The sequence below is a fragment of the Ranitomeya variabilis genome, chromosome 3, assembly GCF_051348905.1.
Source record: "Ranitomeya variabilis isolate aRanVar5 chromosome 3, aRanVar5.hap1, whole genome shotgun sequence".
Taxonomy (NCBI): Eukaryota; Metazoa; Chordata; class Amphibia; order Anura; family Dendrobatidae; genus Ranitomeya; species Ranitomeya variabilis.
In genome coordinates, this window is record NC_135234.1 from 706287138 (window position 1) to 706304271 (window position 17134).

Below are 17134 nucleotides of genomic sequence, written 5' to 3' on the forward strand. Positions count from 1 at the left end.
AGCACTATATGGCACAGCTATGGGGCAATGGTGCAGAGCACTATATGGCACAGCTATGGGGCAACGGTGCAGAGCACTATATGGCACAGCTATGGGGCAATAATGGTGCAGAGCACTATATGGCACAGCTATGGGGCAATAATGGACGGTGCAGAGCACTATATGGCACAGCTATGGGGCAATGGTGCAGAGCACTATATGGCACAGCTATGGGGCAACGGTGCAGAGCACTATATGGCACAGCTATGGGGCAATGGTGCAGAGCACTATATGGCACAGCTATGGGGCAACGGTGCAGAGCACTATATGGTACAGCTATGGGGCAATAATGGTGCAGAGCACTATATGGCACAGCTATGGGGCAATGGTGCAGAGCACTATATGGCACAGCTATGGGGCAATGGTGCAGAGCACTATATGGCACAGCTATGGGGCAATAATGGACGGTGCAGAGCACTATATGGCACAGCTATGGGGCAATGGTGCAGAGCACTATATGGCACAACTATGGGGCAACCGTGCAGAGCATTATATACACTCACCGGCCACTTTATTAGGTACACCTGTCCAACTTCTTGTTAACACTTAATTTCTAATCAGCCAATCACATGGCGGCAACTCAGTGCATTTAGGCATGTAGACATGGTCAAGACAATCTCCTGCAGTTCAAACCGAGCATCAGTATGGGGAAGAAAGGTGATTTGAGTGCCTTTGAACGTGGCATGGTTGTTGGTGCCAGAAGGGCTGGTCTGAGTATTTCAGAAACTGCTGATCTACTGGGATTTTCACGCACAACCATCTCTAGGGTTTACAGAAAATGGTCCGAAAAAGAAAAAAAATCCAGTGAGCGGCAGTTCTGTGGGCGGAAATGCCTTGTTGATGCCAGAGGTCAGAGGAGAATGGGCAGACTGGTTCGAGCTGATAGAAAGGCAACAGTGACTCAAATCGCCACCCGTTACAACCAAGGTAGGCCTAAGAGCATCTCTGAACGCACAGTGCGTCGAACTTTGAGACAGATGGGCTACAGCAGCAGAAGACCACACCGGGTACCACTCCTTTCAGCTAAGAACAGGAAATTGAGGCTACAATTTGTACAAGCTCATCGAAATTGGACAGTAGAAGATTGGAAAAACGTTGCTTGGTCTGATGAGTCTCGATGTCTGCTGCGACATTCGGATGGTAGGGTCAGAATTTGGCGTAAACAACATGAAAGCATGGATCCATCCTGCCTTGTATGGAGCATCTTTGGGATGTGCAGCCGACAAATCTGCGGCAACTGTGTGATGCCATCATGTCAATATGGACCAAAATCTCTGAGGAATGCTTCCAGCACCTTGTTGAATCTATGCCACGAAGAATTGAGGCAGTTCTGAAGGCAAAAGGGGGTCCAACCTGTTACTAGCATGGTGTACCTAATAAAGTGGCCGGTGAGTGTATATGGCACAGCTATGGGGCAACGGTGCAGAGCATTATATATATGGCACAGCTATGGGGCAACGGTGCAGAGCATTGTATATATGGCACAGCTTTATGTGGAGTATCTATGGGGCAATGGTGCAGAGCATTGTATATATGGCACAGCTTTATGTGGAGCATCTATGGGGCCATAATGAACGGTATGGAGTATCTATTTTTAATTTTGAAATTCACCGGTACCTGCTGCATTTTCCACCCTAGGCTTATACTCGAGTCAATAAGTTTTCCCAGTTTTTTGTGGCAAAATTAGGGGGGTCGGCTTATACTCGGGTCGGCTTATACTCGAGTATATACGGTAAGTGAAAGCAGTTACAGGGGAGCGCAGAGGAATCAACCTAGGGAAGGGGAGATGTCGAGCACCACCGCAGCTCCAGCTGAATACCTCCAAGGGAGGATAAGAGCGTATGTCAAACAGAAATCAGTCCCAGGAGCGCTGAAGGAAACTCAGACAACATATGTAGTTTACCACAACGCGTTTCGACAGTAAACACCGTCTTCTTCAGGTGGGAGAAAACTCAAACCTGAAGAAGACGGTGTTTACCGTCGAAACGCGTTGTGGTAAACTACATATGTTGTCTGAGTTTCCTTCAGCGCTCCTGGGACTGATTTCTGTTTGACATATAATCATCAACATTAACAGAAATAAACACTTGAAATAGATCACTCAGTTTGTAATGACTCTATATATGAGTTTCACTTTTTGCATTAAAGAACTGAAATTAACTTTTTAATAATATTCTAATTTTGTGAGAAGCACATTCGCACAATGTATCCCTGGGAAAGGAAGCCGCCGCGTGCACCGCTGAGAGTCGGGAGGACTCCGGGGGCCACCAGAACGTAAGTATATCACTATGTTCTATTTTAATTATTTTTTTTTACTTACAGGGATATTGTACCTAAGGCCTGGAGAAGAGTCTCCTCTCCTCCAGACCCGGGTACCATCCGCACATGAAGCGCTCACTTTACGCATGGTGGGCATAGCCACATGCGTAAAGTGAGCGTTTCAATGCAATCCTATGGCTGCGGAATCGCCGCCATTCCGCAGAAATAATGAACATGCTGCGTATTTTACCGCTATGCGAATCCGCAGCATGGGAAAATCCGCAGCATGGGAAAATCCGCAGCATGGGAAAATCCGCAGCATGGGAAAATCCGCAGCATGGGAAAATCCGCAGCATGGGAAAATCCGCAGCATGGGAAAATCCGCAGCATGGGAAAATCCGCAGCATGGGAAAATCCGCAGCATGGGAAAATCCGCAGCATGGGAAAATCCGCAGCATGGGAAAATCCGCAGCATGGGAAAATCCGCAGCATGGGCACAGCAACTGCAGAATCCCATAGGATTGCATGGGAATGCGGTTTTTAGCGTTTCTGCTGTGGCAAAAAACGCGGCAGATATGCATAAAAAATGCAACGTGGGCACACAGCCTGAGACAGGTTAAAATCAACCTGTCACCAGGTTTGGCTGATATGAGATACGGCCTCCACCTTTCAGGGCTGATATGCAGCATTATAGAATGCAGTATTTAAGACCCTAACCAGACACTGCAGTACTTTGCTCTGGCCTCAACAGGACAGAGAAGTACGCCATACACAGGAGGATGATGCCAAGGAGACTTCCATGGATGACGCAGGGACGAGTCATCCACATGAACCAAGAAGGAGGACAGCATCACAAGAACATGGGAGGCACTGGACCAAGAAGAGTGACACCACTCGGACCGTAGCGCCACCCCGCAGGTGAGTATAATAAAAGCCATTTTTCTTCTCTTACATACAGGTTTGATTGGGGGCTTATATACAGCATTACAGGATGCTGTTTATCAGTCCTGAAAGGTGGTTGCCGTATCTCATATCAGTCAAACCTGCTGACAGGTTCACTTTAAGATTCACATACAGGTAGGTGATAACATTAGAAACAGTGGACAATCACTTTTGTATAGTCAGTCAATTTTGTAGCAATGCAGGGGTGATGTCAGGAGAACAGGTGCATAATTGGGTGTCATCAGCAAAGAAAGGGTACTGGAAACCAAATCTGCCTATGGTTTGTCCTATAGGGGCAGTGTATGAGAAGAGGATCTAGGACTGAGCCCTGAGGAACCCTGACAGTAAGGGAAAAGGAGAGAAAGAGGATCCAGCAAAAGATAGCGAAGGTGTCAAGAGAAGTAGGAGGTATAATATACACTTATTTATTGCTCACGTTATATAAAATAAACAGCCAGTCCTTACCTATAGGGCTCATGCATAAGATATATACAGACAGCTCATACCAGCAGAGATCATGTCTATATAATATATATACACTTCACACATAGCTATAGGGATCATACTTACATTTCCAGATATGGCTATACAGACATCCCATACCAGTAGGATCATATCTATATTTTATATATACTGTCCACGCATAGCTATATACAGTCAGTCCTTACCTATAGGAATTATATAGGTAATGACTGGCTGCAAATAATCATGTGTGGACAGTATATAAAACAAACATAATACTATAGGTATATACAGTCACACCCCAGTATAAACAGCCGGTCCCCACCTATATACAGTCACACCCCAGCATACGCTGCCGATCCCCACCTATATAGTCACACCCCAGTATACACAGCCAGTTCTCAGCTATATACAGTCACACACAGGTATACACTGTTGGTCTTCACCTACAGTCACACACAAGTATACACAGTCACACGCAAAAGGTCCTCAGCTATATAGTCACACATGTACAGTTGTGGCCAAAAGTATTGACACCCCTGCAACTCTGTCAGATAATACTCAGTTTCTTCCTGAAAATGATTGCAAACACAAATTCTTTGTTATTATCTTCATTTAACCCCTTAATGACGGCCAGTACGTCTTTTAACTGACCTGAGATATAAGAGCATAGTCTCCCCATACAGGTGACAATCCAGCAGCTGTCGGCTGTACACTATAGCTGACAACTTGCTGCATCAGCCACGATCAGTGTTTGCACCGTCCATATCTCTTTAATCCCATAGATGCTGTCAATACTGACTACATCATATAAGTGGTTAACAGAGTGTGGGGGCTTCCTCTTTTTCCCAATTGGTGCCCTCAGATCATGATTGTGTGGTCCTGATGTTTGCCATGGCAATTCATGACCAAATAGCGGCCTTAGAGTCTGCCGGCTATAGTAACCTGTTCAGAAGTCAGCGACATTTAGGTGGTAAAAATACACATTTTCATTTCAGTCATGCCCGTTTGCATTCATTTCTGAAAATCACCTGAAGGGTTAATAAACTACCTGACTGCAGTTTTCAATATGTCAGGGGGTGCTGTTTATAAAATGGTATCACTTTTGGGGGTTTCCCAATATATGGGACCCCTTAAGGCACTTCAAACATGGATAGGTCCCTAAAAAATAAATTTTGTAAATTTCCTTGAAAAAATGGAAAATTACTGCTACATTTTGAAACCTCCTAAAATGCTAACAAAATAAAATAACATTTTACAAATGGTGCTGATGTAAAGCAGGGATGTGGGAAATGTTAGTTATCAATGTTTTGCTGTGGTATGACTATCTGGATTAAAGGGATAATCATTCAAAGTTTGAAAATTGTTAATTTTTTAACTTTTTCTCAAATTTCTGATATTATTTTATAAATGAACACAAAACATATCAATCTAAATTTAGTATTATCATAAAGTATAATTTGTCACGAAAAAACAATCTCAAAATCACTGGGATTTGTTGAAGCTTTCCAGAGTTATTACCACAAAGTGACACTGGTCAGATTTCAAAAATTTGTCTGTCACTAAGGGGTTAATTTGTCTTAAATGAAAAAAAAAAAAACACAAAAAGAATTGTCCTAAAGCCAAATTGGATATAATTCCACACCAAACATAAAAAAGGGGGTGGACAAAAGTATTGGCACTGTTCAAAAAATCATGTGATTCTTCTCTAATTAGTGTAATTAACAGCACCTGTAACTTACCTGTGGCACCTAACATGTGTTGGCAATAACTAAATCACACTTGCAGCCTGTTAACATGGATTAAAGTTGACTCAACCTCTGTCCTGTGTCCTTGTGTGTACCACATTGAGCATGGAGAAAAGAAAGAAGACCAAAGAACTGTCTGAGGACTTGAGAAACCAAATTGTGAGGAAGCATGAGCAATCTCAAGGCTACAAGTCCATCTCCAAAGACCTGAATGTTCCTGTGTCTACCGTGCGCAGTGTCATCAAGAAGTTTAAAGCCCATGGCACTGTGGCTAACCTCCCTAGATGTGGACGGAAAAGAAAAATTGACAAGAGATTTCAACGCAAGATTGTGCGGATGTTGGATAAAGAACCTCGACTAACATCCAAACAAGTTCAAGCTGCCCTGCAGTCCGAGGGTACAACAGTGTCAACCCGTACTATCCGTCGGTATCTGAATGAAAAGGGACTGTATGGTAGGAGACCCAGGAAGACCCCACTTCTTACCCAGAGACATAAAAAAGCCAGGCTGGAGTTTGCCAAAACTTCCCTGAAAAAGCCCAAAATGTTTTGGAAGAATGTTCTCTGGTCAGATGAGATAAAAGTGGAGCTTTTTGGTCAAAAGCATCAACATAGAGTTTACAGGAGAAAAAAAGAGGCATTCAAAGAAAAGAACACGGTCCCTACAGTCAAACATGGCGGAGGTTCCCTGATGTTTTGAGGTTGCTTTGCTGCCTCTCACACTGGACTGCTTGACCGTGTGCACGGCATTATGAAGTCTGAAGACTACCAACAAATGTTGCAGCATAATGTAGGGCCCAGTGTGAGAAAGATGAGTCTCCCTCAGAGGTCATGGGTCTTCCAGCAGGACAATGACCCAAAACACACTTCAAAAAGCACTAGAAAATGGTTTGAGAGAAAGCACTGGAGACTTCTAAGGTGGCCAGCAATGAGTCCAGACCTGAATCCCATAGAACACCTGTGGAGAGATCTAAAAATGGCAGTTTGGAGAAGGCACCCTTCAAATATTAGGGACCTGGAACAGTTTGCCAAAGAAGATTGGTCTAAAATTCCAGCAGAGCATTGTAAGAAACTCATTGATGGTTACCAGAAGCGGTTGGTCGCAGTTATTTTGGCTAAGGGTATGTTTCCACGGTCAGGATGGCCGGCGGCATCGCCGCAGCCGCTCGGCGCTAAGCCCCGCCCCCTTTCTGGGACGCGATCATGCCGGATGTGTTAACTCTTCACATCCGGGATGATCGCTCTCTCTCCCATAGGGCCCTGTGATATGCCTTGCGGGGACGCTGCGTCCCCGCAAGGTGTACGGACATGCTGCGATCTGAAAAGACGCGCAGCATGTCCGGAGTCGCAGGGCCGCCGCGTGCGGGTTTCCACGCATAGTGGAGACGGGATTTCATAAAATCCCCTCCACTATGCAGGAACATCTGGACGCTGCGTGTTTGACGCTGCAGCTCTGCGCTGCGTCAAACAAGCAGCGTTTCCTGACCGTGGAAACATACCCTAAAGGTTGTGCAACCAAGTATTAGGCTGAGGGTGCCAATACTTTTGTCTGGCCCATTTTTGGAGTTTTGTGTGAAAAGCCGGATTACTCACCGGTAATGCTCTTTTAATGAGTCCACGACAGCACCCCACATGAGAGAGAGGGATCCGCCCCATAGGAACAGGAAACCTACAGAATAAAAGGAGGCGGTCCCCTCTCCTCCTCAGTTTAGTTTACAGAGTACAAAAAGGGAACCGCAAAAGCTTTAGTATTAATTCTTATTCAGCAAAATATCTTAAACTCTATACAACCATTATTTGTGAATTTAAAAGGAAGAGCTGTGCATAACTTAGGGAGGGTAGTAAATGGGTGCTGTCGTGGACTCATTAAAAGAGCATTACCGGTGAGTAATCCGGCTTTTTACCCTTCGCCACGACAGCACCCCACATGAGAGATTTTCAGAGATTCATTATTTGGGTGGGATTACTGTATTAAGAACAGCTCTACCAAAGGTCAGATCAGAAGATGTAGATAGATCAAGTCTATAATGGTTGTAAAAGGTAGAAGGTGTAGACCAAGTTGCGGCCTTACATATTAAATGGATCGGTACATCTGCTTGTTCCGCCCAGGAGGAAGCCATGGCTCGTGTTGAGTGCGCTTTAATACCCGCTGGAGGAATCTCGTCTTTTGACGTATAGGCCAAGCAGATAGCATCTCTGATCCATCGAGATATGGTAGCTCTCGTGACCCCATGTCCTTTCTTGTGGCCCTGAAAGGAGATAAACAGAGCCCTACTCTCCCTCCATGTCTGACACCTTTCTATATAGGTCAGGATGGCTCTTCTGACATCTAAGGTGTGGAATTTATGCTGTTCTGGAGTTACAGGTGAATCAAAAAAGGAAGGGAGAAATTTCTCTTGGGACCTGTGGTAGGTGGACGCTACCTTAGGGAGGTATGAGGGGTCTGGTTTTAGGACTAACCGATCATGGAATATCAGTAAGAAGGGTGGGTCTACTGATAGGGCCTGGATGTCGCTAACCCGTCTAGCTGAGGTTAGGGCTACCAAGAGGGCTACTTTATATGTCAGGACTTTTAAAGGTATTGAATCTAGTGGCTCAAATGGGGAGCTGGTTAAGGCGTCTAGCACTAGATTTAAATCCCACGGAGGTAGACGGGGAATATGGACCGGTTTACTACGTTCACAAGATTTTATGAATCTGGAGATCCACCTATTAGATGCTATATTGCATCCATATAGGGCTCCTAATGCCGAGACCTGAACTCTTAAGGTATTTACAGATAACCCCAACTCTCGGCCTTTTTGCAAGAACTCTAGAATAGGTGTGACTGGAACTTGCTTAGTGAACGGTACCGTGTAAAAGTCTAAGAATTTATTCCATACCCTACTATATATCAGGGTGGTAGATCTTTTCCTGCTCAATAAGAGGGTGTTTACTAGTTCTGCTGAGAACCCTCTTGATCTTAGTAGTTGCCTCTCAAATTCCACGCCGTCAAGTGAAGACCTTTCACTTGCGGGTGGAAAAAGGGGCCTTGGGACAGCAGTTTCTTGTCTGATGGGAGAATCCATGGATCGCATAGGCACATGGTCTGGAGACAAGGGAACCATGGTCTTTTCGGCCAGAATGGTGCAATGAGGATCACTCTTGCTTGTTCCCTCCTGATTTTTCTGATCACTAGTGGAATCAGAGACATCGGAGGAAAGGCGTATGCCAGCTGGAACCTCCAAGGATGGTGGAGAGAGTCCAACATATCTGGGTGATCCATGGCGTTCAGGGAAGCGAACCTTCTTACTTGCCGGTTGTCTCTTGTGGCAAATAGGTCGATTTGTGGTATCCCCCATGATTCTGTTATCATACTGAATATGGATCTGTTTAAGGTCCATTCCCCTTGACGTAACTCGTTTCGGCTGAGGTAGTCTGCCCTGATGTTCTCTACACCTCTGATGTGCAGGGCTGTTAGGGATGTTAGATGAGTCTCTGCCAGCTGGAAGATGTCTGCAGCTATGGTCATTAGACTTCCTGACCTTGTACCACCCTGACGGTTCACATATGCCACTGTGGTGGAATTGTCCGAGTAAATTCTTACATTTGCTCCTTGAATCTGCGGAAGAAAGTGATTTAAGGCATATTCTACCGCTTTTAACTCCTTCCAATTGGAGGAACATGACAATTCTGCCTGGTCCCAAGTATCTTGGGCCAGACTGTCCTTCATATGTGCTCCCCACCCAATAGGGCTGGCGTCGGTGGTAATTATTTTAGACGGGTCTATTATCCATGGCACACCCTCTGAGAGGTGGTCCATGTCTAGCCACCAGGATAGTGATTCTAAGACATCTTTGGAAAGAGTTATTCTGCTTTCTAGATGTCCGTCTTTTCCCTGAGCCGACAATACTTCATACTGTAATTGACGAGTATGAAATTGTGCCCATGGTACAGCAGGGATACATGATGATAATGACCCCAGCAAAGACATGCCCTTCCTTAGTGTCATGTAGGGGTTGCGTATTGCTTCTGATACCCTTGATTGTATAGTCAGTTTCTTTGCCTGGGGGAAGAAGCATCTCTGACTTACGGAGTCTAGCTGGATTCCTAGAAATGTCTGGACGGTTTCTGGATTCAGCCGGGATTTTTCGAAGTTGACGATCCAACCTAACTCCTGTAGGGACGAGATCGTATTAGATAGATGGGTTTTACACTGGAGCATAGAGTTTCCCACCACTAGAAAGTCATCTAGGTAGGGTATTATCAAGGTATCTCGTTGACGTAGATGAGCCATCACTTCTAATATCACCTTAGTGAAGATGCGGGGAGCCATAGAAAGCCCAAATGGCATTGCAACATACTGAAAGTGACGAACCTGTCCTTCCAGGATGACTGCTACCCTTAGATACTTTTGATGTTCGGCATGTATGGGAAGATGATAATATGCATCCTTTAAGTCTATTCCGGCCATGACACACCTAGGAAACAAGAGTTTTATGGTTGAACTAATGGATTCCATTTTGAAGGTATGATTACGCAGGAAGGCGTTTAATCTCTTGAGGTTTATGATGGTTCTAAATGAACCATCAGGCTTATTGATCAAGAATAAAGGGGAATAGAACCCCTTCCCTTCTTGATCCTGGGGAACTTCTATCAGGACTTTTTTAGACAGAAGAGATAGGATCTCTGATTCCAGAGCCCTTTGTTGGTCTTGACCTTTTGGAGATGTTACTATAAAGGAATCCCAAGGGATTCGGTCAAAATCCAATTTTAGGCCGTATTGTACAATGTCCAGAATCCACTGGCTGGATGTTATTTGTTCCCATCTGGGGAGGAAGAATTTTAATCTGCCGCCTACCTCCTGGTTAGCGGTATTTGCGTTTCGGGTTATGGGACCCGCTAAAAAAGGCACCTTTTTGCTTCGGGTCCTTCGACTCCCATCGCTCCCTTTGTTCGAACGGCTTGTTCCTGGTAAAGGGACGTCTTTTGAAGGCTCTCCTGTAGGATGGAAGATACTGGTTAGGGAAGCCTTTTTTCCTTTCTCCTGCTTTACTCAGGAGCTCATCCAGCGCTTTTCCGAAAAGAAACTCACCCTGGCAGGGGATCGCACAAAGTTTTGCTTTGGCCTGTGCGTCCCCTTTCCAGTTCTTTAGCCAGAGTGCTCGCCGGGCTGTGTTCACTAGGCCGGCTGACCTGGCTGCTAGGCGTAGCGAATCCACAGAGGCATCAGCCAGGAATGCTACTGCTTCTTTGATTAGAGGGAATTTCGGCAGGATTGACTCTCTCGAAGTTCTACCTCTAATCTGTTCCTCCAGTTGCTCCATCCACACTAGTAGTGACCTCGCAGTGCAGGTGCTAGATATGGCGGGCCTGAACGCCCCCGTGTTGGCTTCCCACGACCTTTTTAGTAAAGCTTCCGCTTTACGGTCCAGCGGGTCTGTCAGGACTCCTGAATCCTCCACCGGTAAGACCGACTGTTTGGTTGTGGAGGCTACAGCGGCATCCACCTTCGGCACCTTCGACCAGGTATTTAGCTCCTCGTCGCTGAAGGGATAGCGTCTTTTAGAGGATGATGGTAGAAAACCTCTATTTTGCTTATCCCACTCTTTTTTTACTATTTCTTTAATAGTTTTTATGACGGGGAAGGACCTACTTTTCCTCTGTCCTAACCCCGCGAACATGATGTCCTGAGCCGATTTACTTTCTTTCTCATCTGAGCACCCCATCGTGCTTCTGACAGATTTTATTAAATTGTCCACACTGCTGTTGGGAAGACAAAGTCCCCCTTCAGTCTTGGATGAGCTCGGCTGGGATTCCGCTTCGCCTGAGGATATACATACGTCCTCTGACTGTGAACTGACCGGAGATTTGGACCTACTAAGCTGACGGGTACTGGTGGTACTAGTCTGCGCCAACCCCTGCATTTCTTCCCGGATCATAGCTCTGACATCTGATGGAGTCATTATGTTTTCCTGCCGTAAGGTTTGCATGATACACTCCGAACACAGTTTTTTAACATAATCATCCGGGAGGGGCTGCGTACATAAAGCACATTCCTTGTGCTTGGATTTGTGTGTCCTTTTCTTAGTCTAGGAAAGATACAGGAGGAACATATATCAGCATATAGGAAGAGACTCTTTCAAAAACTCACCCAGTGAAGCTGACAGGTACCGGTTCTGGAGGCGGATTTCGTTTGGTGGTAGAACCCTTCTCTGGAGGTCGACCACCACTCTTTGTGCTGCTCCTAGCGCTTCTCTCCTTGCTAGGAGAACGCTGTTGCACTGCGGGCAAGTGCGCATCGTCGACCGGTGAAGCCATCTTACACACACCGGCCCGACGCTAGCGCTGCATTTTTAAATCTGCCGCCCATTCTCCTGCCTCCCCGGACCAACCCGGAAGTGCTCCAGCGACTTCCGGGTTAGACGCGCCGCTCTCACTCACCATGCGGCGGCTAGGGATATTAAGCCGGCCGCAGCAGCGCGCGCGTCCTCACGGTGCCGGGCGGACCCACGGTGACCGGACCCGGACCGTGGATGCTTGGCCAGACGAGGGGGGAGGCTGCAAGCAGGGGCTCCCCCGCCGCTGCTTCTGGAACCGCAGCCCCTGCCGTTCCCTCAGATACCGACGCAGGCGGGTGCATGGCCCAGGGATCCTCTTCATCTGTAGGTAAGCCGGGTCCCTGTAGGAACAGGAAACCTAAACTGAGGAGGAGAGGGGACCGCCTCCTTTTATTCTGTAGGTTTCCTGTTCCTATGGGGCGGATCCCTCTCTCTCATGTGGGGTGCTGTCGTGGCGAAGGGTAAAATGATTAATGTTTTGCTTTTTGCTTCATTGTCTTTTGTGTTTTTTCATTTACCGTATATACTCGAGTATAAGCCGACCCCCCTAATTTTGCCACAAAAAAACTGGGAAAACTTATTGACTCGAGTATAAGCCTAGGGTAGGAAATGCAGAAGCTACCGGTGAATTTCAAAAATAAAAATAGATGCTCCATACCGTTCATTATTGCCCCATAGATGCTCCATATAAAGCTGTGCCACATATAATGCTCCACACCGTTGATTATTGCCCCATAGAATGCTCCATATAAAGCTGTGCCATATATAATGCTCTGCACCGTTCATTATGGCCCAATAGATGCTCCATAGAAAGCTGTGCCACATATAATGCTCTGCACCGTTCATTATGGCCCCATAGATGCTCCATAGAAAGCTGTGCCATATAGAATGCTCTGCACCGTTCATTATGGCCCCATAAATGCTCCATAGAAATCTGTGCCATATAGAATGCTCTGCACCGTTGATTATTGCCCCATAGATACTCCATATAAAGCTGTGCAATATATAATGCTGCTGCAATAAAAAAAAAAATCACATACTCACCTCTCTTCGCTCAGGACGCCGGCGCTTTACCTGTTCCTCGTGCGGCTCTGTCTCCAGCACTGACGTTCAGCAGAGGGCGCGCACTGACTACGTCACCGCACCCTCTGACCTGAGCGTCACAGCCAGAGGTCGCTGATGACGGAGCCTCACCGGAACGAGGAGCGGTAAATATCGCGCAGCGCTGTATACTCACCTACTGCTGGCGCGGTCCCTGCGTGTCCCTGCTTCTTCCAGCGCTGCATCTTCTTCCTGTATTGAGCCGTCACAGTTACCGCTCATTACCAAAATGAATATGCGGCTCCACCTCTATGGGAGGTGGAGCCGCATATTCATTTCGGTAATGAGCGGGACCATGTGACCGCTCAGTACAGGAAGAATATGCAGAGCTGGATGAAGCAGGGACGCGCAGGGACCGCGCCAGCAGTAGGTGAGTATAATTAGATAGCCCCCGCCCCCCCCTCCCGACCCCTGGGTATGACTCGAGTATAAGCTGAGAGGGGGACTTTCAGCCCAAAAAAAATGGGCTGAAAATCTCGGCTTATACTCGAGTATATACGGTAAGACAAATTAAATGAAGATAATAATACCAAAGAATTTGTGATTGCAATCATTTTCAGGAAGAAACGGAGTATTATCTGACAGAATTGCAGGGGTGTGAATACTTTTGGCCATGACTGTATATAGTCATACACATGTATACACAACCGTCCTCACCTATATACAGTCATACACATGTGTACACAACCGTCCTAACCTATATACAGCCATACACAGCCATGCTCACCTATATACAGCCATACACAGCCGTGCTCACCTATATACAGTCACACACAGCCGAACCTCACCTATATACAGTCATACACATGTATACACAGCCGTCCTCACCTATTTACAGTCACACACATGTATACACAGCCGTGCTCACCTATATACAGTCACACACAGGTATACACAGCCGTGCTCACCTATATACAGTCACACACAGGTATACACAGCCGTCCTCACCTATATACAGTCACACACAGGTATACACAGCCGTCCTCACCTATATACAGTCACACACATGTATACACAGCCGTCCTCACCTACAGGTCCTTCTCAAAAAATTAGCATATAGTGTTAAATTTCATTATTTACCATAATGTAATGATTACAATTAAACTTTCATATATTATAGATTCATTATCCACCAACTGAAATTTGTCAGGTCTTTTATTGTTTTAATACTGATGATTTTAGCATACAACTCCTGATAACCCAAAAAACCTGTCTCAATAAATTAGCATATCAAGAAAAGGTTCTCTAAATGACCTATTACCCTAATCTTCTGAATCAACTAATTAACTCTAAACACATGCAAAAGATACCTGAGGTTTTTAAAAACTCCCTGCCTGGTTCATTACTCAAAACCCCCATCATGGGTAAGACTAGCGACCTGACAGATGTCAAGAAGGCCATCATTGACACCCTCAAGCAAGAGGGTAAGACCCAGAAAGAAATTTCTCAACAAATAGGCTGTTCCCAGAGTGCTGTATCAAGGCACCTCAATGGTAAGTCTGTTGGAAGGAAACAATGTGGCAGAAAACGCTGTACAACGAGAAGAGGTGACCGGACCCTGAGGAAGATTGTGGAGAAGGACCGATTCCAGACCTTGGGGAACCTGAGGAAGCAGTGGACTGAGTCTGGTGTGGAAACATCCAGAGCCACCGTGCACAGGCGTGTGCAGGAAATGGGTTACAGGTGCCGCATTCCCCAGGTAAAGCCACTTTTGAACCATAAACAGCGGCAGAAGCGCCTGACCTGGGCTACAGAGAAGCAGCACTGGACTGTTGCTAAGTGGTCCCAAGTACTTTTTTCTGATGAAAGCAAATTTTGCATGTCATTCGGAAATCAAGGTGCCAGAGTCTGGAGGAAGACTGGGGAGAAGGAAATGCCAAAATGCCTGAAGTCCAGTGTCAAGTACCCACAGTCAGTGATGGTGTGGGGTGCCATGTCAGCTGCTGGTGTTGGTCCACTGTGTTTCATCAAGGGCAGGGTCAATGCAGCTAGCTATCAGGAGATTTTGGAGCACTTCATGCTTCCATCGGCTGAAATGCTTTATGGAGATGAAGATTTCATTTTTCAGCACGACCTGGCACCTGCTCACAGTGCCAAAACCACTGGTAAATGGTTTACTGACCATGGTATTACTGTGCTCAATTGGCCTGCCAACTCTCCTGACCTGAACCCCATAGAGAATCTGTGGGATATTGTGAAGAGAAAGTTGAGAGACGCAAGACCCAACACTCTGGATGAGCTTAAGGCCGCTATTGAAGCATCCTGGGCCTCCATAACATCCCAGCAGTGTCACAGGCTGATTGCCTCCATGCCACGCCGCATTGAAGCAGTCATTTCTGCCAAAGGATTCCCGACCAAGTATTGAGTGCATAACTGAACATTATTATTTGATGGTTTTTTTGTTTGTTATTAAAAAACACTTTTATTTGATTGGACGGGTGAAATATGCTAATTTATTGAGACAGGTTTTTTGGGTTATCAGGAGTTGTATGCCAAAATCATCAGTATTAAAACAATAAAAGACCTGACAAATTTCAGTTGGTGGATAATGAATCTATAATATATGAAAGTTTAATTGTAATCATTACATTATGGTAAATAATGAAATTTAACACTATATGCTAATTTTTTGAGAAGGACCTGTATATAGTCACACACAGTCACACACAGCCGTGCTCACCTATATACAGTCACACACAGCCGTGCTCACCTATATAGTCATACACATGTATACACAGCCGAACCTCACCTATATAGTCATACACATGTATACACAGCCGTGCTCACCTATATACAGTCACACACATGTATACACAGCCGTGCTCACCTATATACAGTCATACACATGTATACAGCCGTGCTCACCTATATACAGTCACACACAGCCGTGCTCACCTATATACAGTCACACACAGCCGTGCTCACCTATATACAGTCACACACAGCCGTGCTCACCTATATAGTCATACACATGTATACACAGCCGTGCTCACCTATATAGTCATACACATGTATACACAGCCGTGCTCACCTATATAGTCATACACATGTATACACAGCCGTGCTCACCTATATACAGTCATACACATGTATACACAGCCGTGCTCACCTATATACAGTCATACACATGTATACACAGCCGTGCTCACCTATATACAGTCATACACATGTATACACAGCCGTGCTCACCTATATACAGTCATACACATGTATACACAGCCGTGCTCACCTATATACAGTCATACACATGTATACACAGCCGTGCTCACCTATATACAGTCATACACATGTATACACAGCCGTCCTCACCTATAGGGATCACAGCTCACACACGGCTGTATACAGCCCCACCTGTAGGGATCATTCCCGCACAATGGCCGCCCTGTGTGGCTGTATACTGTATGTATACAGTATATACAGTGTCCTGCCCTCCCCGCACCATGCATACACACAAATACCCCCCTGTACAGCACATGGGGTGATGCCGGCCGCCCCCACACATCACTGTACCCCATCCCCCCACACAGCGATTCTGTCACCCTCCCGCACTGACACAGCCCCGGGGCCGCTCTCCTTGCGGCCCCCCATTCCCCACCATTGGCCCCTCACACTGCAGCCCAGGAGCCGCCTCTCACCTTCACTCGCCTGCAGCCCTCAGTCTTGAACTGTAACGGCCCGCACCGACTCCTGTCCGTTCTCTCCACCGTTCGTGTCACCCTTCACCGTGGTTACGGTCCCAGAGCTTCAAAATGGCGCCAATTTGTCTCTGGCGGCTCCAATGCAAGCGGCAGCGGCAGCGACTGGAAGAGCGCGGCCTCAGTCACTGCACAGAGCAGCGGCGCCACCTAGCGGCAGAGCGAAGTACCGCAGCGGCCCGCCCCTACGTGACGTCACGGGCTGTGAGAGACACAGGAGTCGGCGGAGGTTGGGGGACTTCCTGCTGCGCGGAGGAGCCTGGACCTTGTGTGATGTGTCCGTGTGCTGTGTCCGTGTGCTGCCGCGACCGAGGGACGGGGAAGCCGGGGCTGTGCGGGGACTCTCCGCCACCCAGCACAGTGGGCAGAAAGCGCATTAGCTTAGCTCTAGGCCATGTTCACACAGCAAGACTTGTAAGTCAAAATCAGGAGTGGAAAAGTAGAATAGAAACACGTCCGCTTCTGTATTTATCAGCTACTCCTGGTTTTGGCTTACAACTACTCATGTAAACTACTGACCAGAGACTGAGCATGTGAACATGGATGTAACCCCTTAATGAACGCCTTTA

At 46.5% G+C, this 17134-nt stretch overlaps 2 protein-coding genes across 4 annotated transcripts in view; both read right to left on the reverse strand.

Annotated features, from left to right (window-relative positions):
* Window positions 1–16871, reverse strand: part of PDS5B (PDS5 cohesin associated factor B) — a 234946-nt gene extending 218075 nt beyond the window's left edge. For 2 of the 3 annotated variants that reach the window (XR_013224069.1, XM_077298242.1), the window contains exon 1: window positions 16506–16869. The gene's annotated coding sequence lies outside the window, so the exon portion shown is untranslated. Of the gene's footprint in view, window positions 1–16505 lie in introns of all 3 variants that reach the window. The other variant, XM_077298241.1, reaches the window with a different exon arrangement.
* On the reverse strand, window positions 7045–11112 carry LOC143817774 (uncharacterized). The gene is made up of 2 exons (XM_077299253.1): window positions 10524–11112; window positions 7045–10429 (listed from the first exon to the last, which is right to left on the reverse strand). Exons 1-2 carry the CDS (start codon window positions 11110–11112, stop codon window positions 8412–8414), a joined length of 2607 nt encoding a protein of 868 aa, XP_077155368.1. The 3' UTR covers window positions 7045–8411.
* Window positions 16872–17134: the final 263 nt, after the last annotated feature.

Bases quoted from the DNA above. Each gene is read 5' to 3' on its own strand.
- LOC143817774 (XM_077299253.1), bottom strand. From the start codon at position 11,112: ATGTTCGCGGGGTTAGGACAGAGGAAAAGTAGGTCCTTCCCCGTCATA. The intron at 10,430-10,523 runs GTGAGTTTCTTT...TCCATCCTACAG, and splicing joins TTGTGCGATCCCCTGCCAGG to GAGAGCCTTCAAAAGACGTC.